This window comes from Callithrix jacchus, chromosome 9 (genome assembly GCF_049354715.1).
Source record: "Callithrix jacchus isolate 240 chromosome 9, calJac240_pri, whole genome shotgun sequence".
Taxonomy (NCBI): domain Eukaryota; kingdom Metazoa; phylum Chordata; class Mammalia; order Primates; family Cebidae; genus Callithrix; species Callithrix jacchus.
This window is the reverse complement of record NC_133510.1, coordinates 83,603,856-83,618,330: the sequence shown is the minus strand read 5'-3', so window position 1 is coordinate 83,618,330 and position 14,475 is coordinate 83,603,856. Positions and strand designations below refer to the sequence as shown.

Here is a 14,475-nt window from a genome sequence, read left to right as displayed (position 1 = left end):
AAGTAGGATTTTTTTCAATATCATAATGAGTAAATTTTTAAAATTTGAACACATTTAACTTGAACTGGTTCTTCCTTGGGTTTGCCAATTAGTCTGTATTTAAGGAACATAGAAAGTTGTTGGCAGATTAAAGCAGAGATGAGTGTCAGATGAACAGGACACATTGTTTGTCATGGCTCATTAGTGACTTCTAAATTGACAGTTTCCTTTCATATCACAGTGATAGAAGTACAAAGTATTACTTATCATTTATCTCATGTTGTTGGTACATATGCACTGCTGTATTAGATTTTAAACTGAGCATTATTTGGTAAAATTTTTAGGCACCTCAAAAAGCTAGTAATAAGTCAGTATTTCACGTGTATTATCTAAAATGCACTCTTAATGGGGACTTCTACAATACTGTGCAGGAAATACTGACTTATGTCTAAATATAGTTGTTTATATCTGTTCTGCCTAAACCTTGGTTCCTCAAGTATATGTCTTTAAAAAGAGAACATATAGTATCTTACCAAAGGATATTTGAGTTGCATAATTTGTTTCCTAAAATTTTATAATTTTTCTTCAAACATTGCCACTAATAGAACAGGACTTTTTCCTAAACCTTTACTCCTATGAGTCCTCATAGGTTTAGGAAAAGACACAGATCTCATAAATAGGTCGTATGGTAAGCACATTATATTAAAATCTCATTATACTTTTTTTTTGAGACAGAGTCTTGCTCTGTTGCCCAGGCTAGAGTGCAGTGGTATGATCTCAGCTCACTGCAACCTCTGCCACCAGGTTTCAAGCAATTCTTCTGTCTCAGCCTCCCAAGTAGCTGGGACTATAGGCACATGCCACCACGCCAGGCTAATTTTTGTATTTTTAGTAGAGACAGGGTTTCAGCATCTTGGCCAGGCTGGTCTTGAACTTCTGACCTTGTGATATACCCATCTCGGCCTCCCAAAGTGCTGGGATTACAGACGTTAGCCACCGTGCCCAGCTAATACTTACATTTTCATTTAGACCTGACAATAACTGTATAAAGTTGGTATTACCACATTTTATAGTTCCCACATCTCTCCAACTTTCAGGTCTTTACTCATATTCTCCAACTGCTTCAGTGCACTGATGAAGCATTTCACATAATCCTTTATTGACCCAAATTTAGGAATCGCATACAGAAAGGAAGAGAATAACAGGAAAAAATGCCACCCTCTTATTGTTTTCTTTAAAAACAATGTTGTCTTCAGGATTCTTCTACCTCATTATTCTGGGTACTTATTAAATGTATTAACACTGTATACTTATAGATAAGGCAATAGCCACAAGTAATTATGAAGCACTGCTAAGACATATGACTGTATTCACTAAAACATCATTTTTCTGCCTAAAATTCATTCTGTGGACACTCTCATCATATAGCTGTGCATGACCTTACTGTACTGATTCTTCTTCCACCCACCTGCACTTTAAAGCTGTCCATGTCCTGTCATTCCCACTGCCACCATTCTAGTCTAAGCTTCCACCATCTCTTGCCAAGGCCACTAACATAGCCTATTTTCTAAATAGTTTCCTGTGTACACCCTTGGTCCATGATAATTGATATTCCAAACAACATTCATAGGGATGGTTATAAAATGTGAATCACTCACATCATTCTGCTGCTGAATACTCTCAAATGGCTTTGTCTGGCAGTTCCACAAAAATCTATCCACTAATAAAATCTTTGTCCAAAATCTGACTCCCATTTACTTGTCACATTTTGCCCCCTACTGGTACTGGTGTTTTCTGGCTTGTGAGAGCTGATCGCTAAATATTCAAGAGTTTTTCAAGCCATTGATATCATATTGGTTGCTTGAAATTGGCTGTGGTAGGAATATATATACCACAGAAATCTGTAACTGCTACAAATCAGGACCAAATTTTGGTCTTTGTTTTTTGTTTTGAAGAGTTAGTGTTATTTATTCACTAGCACACCACTGTTATTTTGCTTATTGCATTGATTACAGTGTTCCTCTGACACTGGTTTTGTTTGACCTTCCACATGTAGGCTTACACCTGCACTTTAACATCTATCTCTGCCCTTTCTGTTTGCCTGTCTGGATGTTCCTCCTTTGGATCTTCATATGGCTGACATTTCCAGTCTCAGTCCAAAGGTCATTTCCCAGAGTGGCTTCCATGACTATCTTAATCAAAACACCACTGTTGGTTACTCCAGTGTCTCCATAGCATCAATCGTATCCCTGAAACCTAGAAAAGCACCTTTAAAGTCACCTGCTCCCATGTCAGCTAGCTTGCATTTGGTTGAAAGCCACAGAAAACCAAAGAGTGAAGCGTATACTTTTCTCACAGACAAGAATCATGGGGTTGGACAGTTCAGGGCTAGTACAACTGCTCAGTGAGGACATTAGGCCTAAGTTCTTTCCTTCTTTCTTCTCCACCATCCTTTGCACATGGCAGTCATCTTCATGATCACAAAATGGGAGTTTTACCACCAATGCACTTCAAGGCATTATAACTGTCAAAAGAAAGGGGAAAGAGGAAGGACACAGAGACAAAAATGCTGAAGGCCCATGTCAGCAGTTTGTCCATTTCAAAGGCTTTCTTGGAAGTCATATCCAGTGACTTTACACTTAAAACAACTTGGCAAAATTGCAGTAGAATCTGGAAAAAGAAGGACATTCTCTTTTCAGTTTCTGTCGTAGAAGATGGCAAGGGATTAGAGGGTTGTGGATGGCTTTGAGATAGATAATTCATATTGTTAGCTTGAGTGCTCAGCACATCTTGTGGTATTAGTGAACAGTAACTTTAAATGAACCAGCTGCATCATTATCCAAGTTCCAGCTTTGGATGAGTCATAAGTCAAATTCCACAGTCTAAATGTCAATCAAGTTAATCAAAACTCATCATTAAAGAATGAAAAAATGATAATTAAACTCTTCTAGATGACAGTAAGCGCATCCCATTTAAATTCTAATATTTTTAAATTCCAATATTTTGTTTTTGTTTTGTTTATAATGTTCCAGCTATTTTGAAGGAAGTCTTTTGACAATGTGGCACTTTACTGTCAGGTAATTGATGATGATTTGATCATCTTTCACTTTTACATGGTGATCTAAGTAAGACAAGTAGGCACTGAATAAATGATGGTCATTAACTCACTTTGTTCTGGACCATGTATTAACACTCAGTGACCTGTAGAGTGCATTTGTGAACCACTTCCTGCATCAGAAGCATCTGAGATGAGTACTGAAACACTGCCTCTATTTTTTTAAAAAAGTTTCAATTTTTAATATCCCCTTATCTGCAGTTTTGCTTTCTGCAGTTTCACTTTCCAAACTTTCAGTTACCCTCAGTCAATCACAATCCAAAATTATTAAATAGAAAATTCTAGAAATAAGCAATTCATAAATTTAAATTGTGCACCATTATGAGTAGTATTATGAAAATCTTGCACCATCACACACCATTCTGCCTGAAGCCTCCCCTTTGTCTGGCGTATCCATACAGTAGCCACTTAGGAGCCTTCTCAGTTACCAGCTCGACTGTCACAGTATCACAGTGCTTATGTTCAAGCAACTATTATTTTACATAATAATGGCAACAAAGTACAAGAACAGTGATGCTGGCAATTTGGATATACCAAATTGTACTTCCTTTAAGTAAAAAAGGTGAAACAGGTCGACTTAATATGGAAAGAAAAAAAAAGTCAGATGCCGAGGTCACTAAGATCTACTATAAGAATGAATCTTCTATCCATGAAGTTGTGAAGAAGGAAAAAGAAATTCATGCCAGTTTAGCTTTTGTACCTTAAACTGCAAGTTATGGCCACAGTGCGTGATAAGTGCTTAGTTACAATGGAAAGGCATTAAATTTATGAGTAGAAAACATGAACAGAATCATATTTTGATAGACAATGTTTGAGTTCAGTACTAGCTGTGAAATCTTGGAACGTACTCCCGGAGGATAAGGGAAAACTACTCTAAATAGTTCAGGGGTAAAGTTGTATGTTAACTAAAAGTTAAGAACCTCAAACAAGAACTTGTTGATCAGATTAGCTTAGAGAACAAGTTCCTGGAATGATTTTAAGTGTTTGGATTCCTGAGCCACATCTCAGATGGACCCCAGATTCTAGAGCCGTTTTGCTTAGATTCAAATCCTAGCTCTACTACTTAACAAGTTCTTTCTTTGGAGAAGTAATTTTAACTCTGTGGATCTCAGTTTCCTCCTCTACAAAACAGGGATAATAATAGTACCTATCTTAAAGTACTGTTAAGAAAAGTAAAATGTTTAGAACAAGGACATAATAAATGCTATATGTGACAGTAATTAGTACTAGAAGTAAGGTTGTTATTAGAATTCCCAGTGTGTACCTCAGGGCAAGACATCAGTGATTCACAATATGACTGTAGATTATAATCACTGGTGCCTGAAAATCCTGATTCCTGGGTCATTCCCCAGACCAAGGAAGTCAGAAATATAGGTATATATGGGGAGGTAAGATCCAGGTGTCTGTGTTTTTAGGGCTCCCAGGTAATTCCACTGGGCAACGAAGGCTGAGAACCACTTCAGGGTATCATTTAAAAAGTCTCCAGGTCATTGTGATGATCACTGAATGCTACCTTGAGAGTTATACTGATAAATAGAATAAAGGTGAATCTTTATTGAGGTGAGGAAGATTAAGAACTCAGCCTCTGACCAAGAAAGCCTGCAGTACAGAGCTGTGGTAAAAGTACAGAATGTCAAAGAAAAAGCTTCTAAAAGTAACGCCATGATTGAAATAAAAATAATAGGCACGGGGTTTAGAATCACTCAGATCTAGACTCCAAACCCAGATTTCCTACTTATGAGTGAATTATTTAAACTCTCTATAAGTCTCAATATTTCATTTGCATTATAAGGATTGTTATAAGGATAAAATGGGTTAAAAATGCAAAGCTCTTAGCATACAATGACCCCAACATCATAGATGTTCAGTAAAAGTTTCCTACAGTTATTATTGCTTTTACAAGTACGGAAGAGGCAAGTGTAATATGCAAGTATTTGCCTTATGCATCGGGAGAGTGGTATTCATCAGAGTTGCAGACAATAGGAGGAGGTTCTAGGGGAAAAAAAATCTTTCTTGCTTTCATTGTTCTTATCTGGCAGCCTCCCCAGTCTTTATCTAATATTCCTCTTGATCTGAGTTGTACTGGTAAACTGCAACTTCTATGTTACTAATCAAATGTGATAGAAGAGTTTCATAAAACAAGCATCAGGAGGTTCTGAACAAGAACCTTAAGGGAGCTGTTATAAATAAACCACACACACTTTATTCCAACAGATTTAAGAATAAAAGTATTTTGCTGACTCAAAGCCTTCTTTGCTTCCTTCTAGAACCTGGCCTTGCCAATTTCTGATAGTCTTACAGCACTTAAGGGAATCAGAATTGCGTTTAAAACTCCAGTCTCATGTCCATTTATTACTTCCACCTATTTGTTTCCAGAATGGCTAGACCTGGCTGGAGGAGCTTGATCTCTCCCCACTTCTGGTTTTCAGACTTCCTTTGGCTTTTGCCACCTGCTGTGTATCCCTGATATTACACTGCAAGACTCCCCTTGGACGGGGGTACCTGCAAGACAGTTTAAGGGGTACCTGCAAGATGTTTAAGGGGTACCCCCAAGATGGTTTAAGGGGTACTCCTGAGATGCTTTAGGCTCCAGTGGACACTGCTTTTCAGCTGTCTCCCTCCACTCAGACAGAGAGGGCAAGTGGGTCACCAAGTTCATTGCCTATGCCACCAAGAAGGAGATGCTAGTCTCCCTTCTTTCAGGCACACCCAGTAGCTACAATTGTTCCTGACAGAACCTTCTTTACTTAGTTGTTGGAAGACAAGCAAAAGACCCAGTACTGTCTCAAATTAATGATGTAACAATTCTTGGATTTTCTCTCATCTCCCAGTGACCTCTTACGAGGACTGGGAAAGGCCTGTGGTGTAATAGAAGAGGGTCAGCTCAGCTTTTATAAGTCTTAATGGAGACATGTCTGGTTTCCTCGATGGCTCTTTCTGAATAATAATTTTCTCAGCTCTCAATGGTCTTAGAAATCACGTCGAAACTAAAAACAGAAAATTTAAAAACCAATAACTTGATTAGTAGATCCTACTCCTAGAAATTTCGAGTTAATTGATCTGGGGTAGTAGTCAGGTTAAAAAAAACTTCATGGGTGATTCCAATGAGCACCTTTGCTAACGACCTCCTTAACAGTAATTGCTGTCATCTGTGGGCTGTCATGAATAATTCTGAAACTGCTCAAAGAATCCGATTCAGTGCCATGTTACATACTGTATTAAAGAGTGATAGAGAGTACAAGAGTTCCTGGAATTCTGGAATGAAATAAATATTAAAAAAAATCATTTCATTCACTTTTCTCTCTCTGGGGTCTGTAAACTAACCATTAGAAAATCACTTTGAGCATGTGCTTACAAGGCATACTCCTGGGCCTCATCCTCACATCTCCTGAATTAACGTCTCTCAAATGGGGTGAGGATTAGGAACCTGCATTTCAATAAGCATTTCTGGGTGATTCTTAAACACATTCACGTTTAGAACCAATAATCTGTAGCAGAGGTTCTCAAACCTGGCTTCATATTAGAATCACATAGTAGCTTTAAAAAATGCCCATGCGAACTAGAGCAGTGGTCTCAACCTTGTCTGCACTTTAGCATCACCTGAAGGACTTTAAAAAGCCTCATGCTCAGCCCCACACTCTGTGTCAATCACATCAGAAACTCTCCAGGTGGGACCGACTGAGGCATTTGTGTTTTTTTAAAGCTCTCCGGTTGATTCTAATATGCAGTTAAGGTTGAGAACCACTGTTCTGCAGATTCTGGCTTAATTTGTTTGACATGGGTCTCAGGCATTAATAATTTCTAAATGCACCCTAGATAATTTCAATGCACAGCCCAGATTGAGAACTACTAAATATTCAGGTTAGTGTCATTTTCAATTTTTCTGGACTTTCCCCAGTGTCATCTCTAATACTCTTCAGCCTGCAGATTTAGGCTTGCCTTTTTCTCCTAGCCCAGATCCAAGCAAGGCTTCACCAAGGCTGATCTGGACTAGATTCATGAGAAGTTATAGGTCCACGCAGACACAGACATCTAACATCTGACTTCCTGAGCCAGTCTCATTAATTAATCCATCATTCATTCAAAAAATGTGCATTAAACACTTAATATTTGTTAGATACTCTGCATTTCAGGAACAGGGATGATATGTGCCAAGACACAGAGCCATGGAATTCTGTGAATGCAGTAAGATATTTCGTTCCTGACATCTGAAGAAGTGTATACATTCGTGGAGATAAAGGAGGGAGATGTGCCTGCAAACAGGCGGTAGTAATTATTAAAATAGATGGGTGAACAAAGAATTGTAGAAATGCAGACATGACAGCAACTGAAGCTGCTTCAGAGAGTCAGCGAAGACATCGTTGAGAAGATGGTTTTCAAGCCAAGTCTGCCCTTAAATGGCCTTAAACACCCACCATGATGTGATTTCTCTCTCCACTTATCTCTTGTTACTCTCACCCTGTTTTCAGCTTTTGCTATAATAAACGCCTTTCATTTCTTTAAATATCCCACACTCTCTTAGCAAGCCTTTGATCTGCATTTATTCCCTTTGTCTTGAATATTCTTTCCTCTTTCTCCACTTACACCTCCTACCTAGGACTCTGCTTAGCAGTTATTTCCACAAATAGATCCTCCCTGACTTCTTTGATGATGATAGATGTCTTTGTTATACATCCATGGACAAGCCCATAGTGCTTCATTTATAGAACATGCCAACTTTATTGCATGTCTGTGACCCCTTTCCCTTAAGCCTGTGAGTTCCATTAAAGCAAGAGAAAGGGCTGTCTCCTGTACACAGCCAAAGGCTAGCACTACCGTGTGAATAAATGAATTGCATTTCAGGAACAGGGGATGATATGTGCCAAGACATAGAGGTGTGGAATTCTGTGGCATGTCCTAGAAATAGCGAAAATTTTCTATGACCCATCTGAAGGATGGACAGGAGGAGGTGTTCTGAGATGAGCGAGAAGTCGGCTGTTAAGGTCCTTATATGTAACCCTAAGTGCTCTGAACTTTACTCTGTAGAGACTGGGAAGCCAGGGAAGGTTTTATGTGCAGGAAAATAATAATTAGGTTTACCAGTCAAGACCACTACTGTGGAAGCAATGCGGCAGATGGACTGAAAAAGAAGACTAATTTAAAGGAGATCAGTTAGATGTTCCAGTACTGCAAGTGAGAAATGATGAAAACTTCCCTGAGAGTGAAGGGGCTCTTTTCAAAAGGCAATTCCAATATGGAATCTACTGCACCTGCAGACTATCTGCATGCCGGAGGGAGTGTGAAAAATACCATAGTTTAGCTTGAGAGGATGGCTTGTTTGGGGGAAGTAATTAATGGAAATATGGAAAAAAAGAAAGAGAAGAGTGAGTTTTACAGGAATTGTTATTGTTGTTGTTTTAGAGATAGGGTCTCACTTTGTTTCCTAGGCTGGAGTCCAGTGGTGTAATCATGGCTTACTACAGCTAGAGTATACAGGTAGAGTATTTTTTGCAGTTAGAAATGCATAAAATCTAGCTAGGTACCTTGTTGATTGTGGGAGTGTCTGGCTTTGTCCAATAGACTATGTAGACTTCCCATTTGAGTACTGAAGGATAGACCTTGGAAACTGGAAGTGTCACATTGATTTAATGATTTATGCTACTTTGGCCCACTACTGGCAATCAAAATGACTATTTCGAAAACAGTCTCCCTCAAAGTCAATTTTGTTATTTTATTCAGTTAGATACATACACCTATGCTAACCCCATCCAGATTCTAAAGTGCTAACAATTTTATTATAGGTGGCTAGGCTATTATATTTCTTTCTCATTAGATTGCAAGTTTTGAAAGGAAGCATCATATTCTTGTTAAGCTGGCACTAAGCATTAATAACAGAGACTCAAATTACTAGATGGATGGGTGAATGGATAAATTTATAAGCTGATGGCAGGGATGTAGGGCACTTTCTGGTACTGGGCACCTAGGAATCAAAAACCTCATGCCTTATAACATAAAATTTTAAGTGGCTTTTCAGTGAGTTACTAATTGCAACAACAGGGGTAGAAGAGATCACCCATAAGAATTTTTAAATAGATTTTTGTTGTATTATTTTCTCTTGGCAATATGAAATAATCCAGGGAATTTTAAGGTTTATGGCTATAAAGACTATGTGTTTCTCAATACATTAACCTTTGAAATTGTCAAGTGAAAAAGAAGCATTTAAAATAATTGCTATTGCTTAGTGATGTTCTAAAGGCTGGTAGGTGGGTGCATGATCAGACTTCTGTTTTAGAAAGATAATTTTGTGGACTACATGAAGAGTCTGGAGAAGAAATTATTCCAATTGGACGAGGAGAGATGATGAGGGTCTGAAATAATGCAATGGCAGTGAAATAGAAAGATTCCATTAATTTTATTCACTGTAATATACCATACCCTGAGGATACGATGGTGACCAAACCAGATAAGTTCCCATCCTGAAGGAGTTTATGGACAAACTGGGGAGATGCACATCAATGCATTCATCATACTAATACATGTAATGTTGCCACTGTGACAAATGAAATGAGAAAGGAAAGGTCGATCTGAAAAGAAGCATCTCAGAGGTAAAATTGACATAATTAGTTTGGTTGTTGCAGTATCAGAATAAAAAATAGACTTATTTCCAGCTCTTCTTAATGGACAAAATATTCAAACTCATTTGTATGACACACATAACATACATGAAATACCATCAAAGATGTACGGAGTAACAAATATGTGGCACAAATTAAAATGAACTTTTACCAAAAAATGATACCAATAAGCTATGAATTATAAACTCTGATTTTGCAGTTTAATTCCACTTGCTTTTCAATGTCATCATCCAGTTGGAATAATGGTACTTTGCTGATGAGATACAATTTATTCTAGGTTTCTCTATTTTTATTTTTTTTCATTCAGATGTTGCAAGAGCAATTGAATTACTGGAAAAACTACAGGAATCTGGAGAAGTACCAGTGCACAAGCTACAGTCTCTCAAAAAAGTGCTTCAGAGTGAGTTTTGTACAGCTATTCGAGAGGTATGGCACTACAATTTTAATAACTAAATTCTACCATATGTCTTCTGCGTAGAAAACATGTTTTTTTCTACTCAAACAGTTGAAATTGTTAAGATTGGAGCTACATTTTAATTTTCTGTTTTTAGCTGCTTGGACAGACGATAAAATATAATTTAGACTGCTAAATTACATCCAGCCAGGATTTATACATTCACATAAAACCGAATGTTGATCTTCTGGTACCAGTGAAGGAACTGCCTAGCAGATGACTGTTGCATGTAGTCTATGCTATTTAGTGGTCACATGAAGCCACCTGGAAATTCAGGTAGAAATAGTTATCATTAGTGGGGGCTGAGTGTGTCTAAGAAGAACATCCAACTAATTCTTCCCCAAGTATATCTGAAGGAGTAACCTCCTACTGACTAAACATTACTGTTTAAGGCAATAATGGAAAATACACAGATAGGCTGGTATGCCTTTCTAGCAAATCTTTGTAATGCTTTCTTGACTAATGGTTTTAAGAAGACTAAGGTGAAACGAGTATGTTGAAATGACTATTTGAATTTTGTATTGACTTGTGGTAGGATTGAGCATTCAACTAATGAATTTAGTTGGTTAGAATAAACCACTTGAGATCTGTAAACTATGTTGTTTTACTTGGTAACCCATTATTCCTTCCCCATCAGGAACCAGGTAATAATTCATTAGTTAGAACCTAAAGTCCATAAATCCATTTGCCCTGTCAAAAGTCTTCAGTGATGAATTACTTACTGTTTTTCTCTCCAAAGTGAGTTGAACTCAGTGACTATCTAGAGACTTTATTGTAGCATAGGGCAGGCACCTCTCACGAATGCTTGTGTCACTCTCCCTTCTCTTTACAACTCCTCTTGTGGCTAATGTATTCTCTTCTGCCTCAACAACACCAGTTTAATCACTGTGCAGGAAAGACCAAGGTGGAGACATACAAAACTTCTCACTATAGATTTAAACTGGTGCCCATACAGTGCATGTAAAATTTGACCTTTGTTGGAATTTGTTGACTTATGCTGTGCTTGTGCTAAATTTGTCAGGTGAAGTGTTCACTATTTAATTTTTGTTCATATTGAACACAACTTAAGTACATAACCATAATAATGTTTCCAAGTTTTAACCTATAAATTTGACTGAAGGCTGTAAGGAGATTTCTCAGCATATGGATTCTTTGCCACTAGCTTCCCCTCAGCGGGAAAGGTATAAGTTATCTTAAAACCATATGAGCGTCTTCTTGGATACAGTTGTCACTCTTGTGTTCACACTGTAGACCAAGGCCAAATTGCCTATACACTGTTTTCTTCCTTCACTGAGTGCCATTCCTCCGAAATCTGATGACTATTTTTCTTTTTTAGAGACTCTACCATCTCTTCTATGTCTTAGCATTCTCCTCTCCACAGAACTAACCAAAGGATAGGATACATCAAATAGATACCTCTGCTCACTGGGTATATGGCTTATGATTTTTTTTTTAATTTTTTATTGGATTTTAGGTTTTGGGGTACATGAGCAGAGCATTCAAGACAGTTGCGTAGGTACGCACATGGCAGTGTGCTTTGCTTTGCTTCTCCCCTTCACCCACATTTGGCATTTCACCCCAGGCTATTCCTCCCCACCTCCCCCTCCCACTGGCCCTCCCCTTTTCCCCCCAATAGACCCCAGTGTTTAGTACTCCCTTTTCTGTGTCCATGTGTCCTTGGAATGGCTTATGATTAATTCAAAGTCTCTATCACCATGGAACTCACAATCTAGTGAGAGAAAACTATGATAAATAACTATACAATACAATATCAGAGTGACAAGACTGGAGAGAAATAAAGCAGGATTAGAGGGGCCAGGTTGAAGCTCTATTATTTAATGTAGTCAGGAACAAAAACTACTTAAAGTAATGGAACAGCCATATAAATGTCAGGAGTCATAGTGTTCCAGGCAGAAGAAATCATAGTGCAAAAACCAAAAGCTACTATGTGTGCAGTAGAATTAGCAAGGTAGGCTCCCTAGAGGTAGCTGGAGAACAGAACAACACATAGGCCTAGCAGGCCATATAGTAAGTACATTGGATTTCATTCTAAGCATGATAGGAAGCGCCTGGAGAGTTCTGGCCTGATTTTATTTGGTTTTTGAAAATGTCTCTCTGGATGCTGTGATGAGACTACAAGCGTGAGTACAAAAGCTGAAACAAAGAGAGACTAGTGATAAAGCAATGAGTAGATTGAGTGAGAGATGAGATGATAGCAACTTGGACAAAGGTGGCAGCAGTGCAAAATGGGAAGTTGTCTGATTCTAGATATATTTTCTGAGAGCAAAGTCAACAGAAATTGTTAATGAAACAGATGGCACAATGGGATGTCAAAGAAAGAAAACTCTATTGAATCTTAGGTTTGGGCTTGAACACTTGAATGAATGATGTTATAATAAGGTGGATTAGTTTTGCAGAAGACTATCCAAGAGCTCCGTTGTGGACATAGTAAGTTGATGATGACTTTGAGATATCTAAGTAGAGATGTTTAACAGGCATCTAAGTCTGAAGATTGAGGGAGAAGTTGGGTCTGGAAATGTAAATGTGGTATGGATATCTGTTCAAATAAACACACCAGCCTTTCGTTTTAGAGTTTGCTAAAGTAAAAGAGAATGAAATTGAAAAGGAAAATAAATATGAGGGCTTTGTATAGGCATTTTAAATATATCTAACAAATTCTTCCTGTGGTAAATTGTATTTGCATCATTGGTTGTCCATGGATGACTATTTATAGACTGATTTATAGACAGACTGACATTTTTACAGGGAAAGCAGATGTAATTTATCTACCTTACATTTTATAAATTTGAACTAGTAAGATTAGTTTTATATTTACAGTAAAGTCCTTAATACTAATTTTGTTCTTAAAGGCAATGCATGTTACACAGGAATTGTAAAAGATTACTTCATCTTATCTAACATTTCATGCCATTTGCATGATATTGTTTCTATTTGCTAAGTTTGAAATTTTCTTTATTATTCTTATTGTGTTGATTTACATTTACTGTGGGTAATAGAGCAATATATCAACAACAATTCTGAATAGTATTATGAATCTTACTAGTGAAAAGTTCTTCAATTGGCAGGTGAAACCAAATGCCAGTCAAGAATAGTGCAGCAATAAAGTATGATAATAAATGCCTCAAAGTTACATTTTAGTGAGCCTAGAATACTTCCTCTCCTGGTATCTTCGGTGCTGATTGTAATACTGGCAAAAAATAAAAGGACTTTGAAGTTTTGGTTTTTTATTCAAATAATGCTCAGAATTTTTGTAGTTATCTGAGTTTCTCAGAAATACTTGCTAGTTAATACTTTTCCTTGTGAAGGTTATTAATGTTCTCACACAAAACAGAGAAAAGAACAAAAATGACAGTGGCATCATTCTTAGTTACACTCACCAGAGCAAAAACAGATATAGGTCACACTTTTGCCAACAAGATTGTAAAACACAAATTATGCTTAAAAAAGAAAGCAGGACAAGCTTTTGCCAAAATGTTTTTATTGTCTTACATAAGTGTAACAGTAGCTATTATTAAATGTTGAAATAATTCCATATTTTGCTTTACATTTGGATGAAACCACTGAATCAGCTCCTGACGTATATGCAGCACCTATATGAAGAGAATAGTTTGATACAATGTTATTTTTCAACTAAAAATAGATGGCCTTAAAAGAGATTAGAAGTTCCCTTAACTGTTTTTTTTCTATAACCCATAAGAAAGCATGAAAACTATATGCTGAGATCAGTACCGAAGGAACACCATCTACATGTACAACTAAGAAAGGCATTCCTCTATCAAGAAATAACTTACACTTGAATGCAAATCCTCACACATCTTTATTCACAGAATACAGATAGTGGTAAGCAATACTTTTCTTAATTGTGTTTTATTGCTGGAGGATCTCTAAAGAGCCCTGATCAATATTTAAATTACATCTAATCTGTGCAAGTGATTTTAGAGAACATGGCAGAGAAATGGGCTGACACGATACTACTTTTCTATAATGAGATGTGTAGGCTGATAAGAGCATATTTACACAAGTTTTTGAATGAGAGGTGAAATAAATATTTTGTAGTACCGATATTCTCAGTAAAATCATTTCTGTAATTTCAAGTGACTTCAAGCTTTAGCTTCACATTTTATTAATTAGCTGGATTAATTTAAACTTATAAATAGGGGTGAAATATGATGATTATGAAGCGTTGATTTTTGAATAAGAGAATTCTGTAAGAGAATTGCAGTGCAAATAGCTCAATTGTCAAGAGTTAGGCTTTGCCCCTGCAAAACTTCATGTTCTTTGTGCCTCAGAGA

General features: G+C 37.3%; 1 protein-coding gene across 3 annotated transcripts in view; it reads left to right on the top strand.

Moving 5' to 3' along the window:
• The window catches only part of LIN7A (lin-7 cell polarity scaffold A), a 156,585-nt gene that overhangs the window by 43,894 nt on the left and 98,216 nt on the right, over positions 1 to 14,475 (top strand). Inside the window, exons 2-3 of one of the 3 annotated variants that reach the window (XM_035257130.3) lie at positions 10,016 to 10,134; positions 13,881 to 14,023. The exons of 1 other annotated variant lie outside the window; for it this stretch is intronic. Coding sequence is in view for 1 of the 2 variants with exons in the window: in XM_078338067.1 (XP_078194193.1) it covers positions 10,016 to 10,134 (119 nt within the window). In the remaining variant the exon portion in view is untranslated. The remainder of the gene's footprint in view (positions 1 to 10,015; positions 10,135 to 13,880; positions 14,024 to 14,475) is intronic. One more of the 3 variants, XM_078338067.1, reaches the window with a different exon arrangement.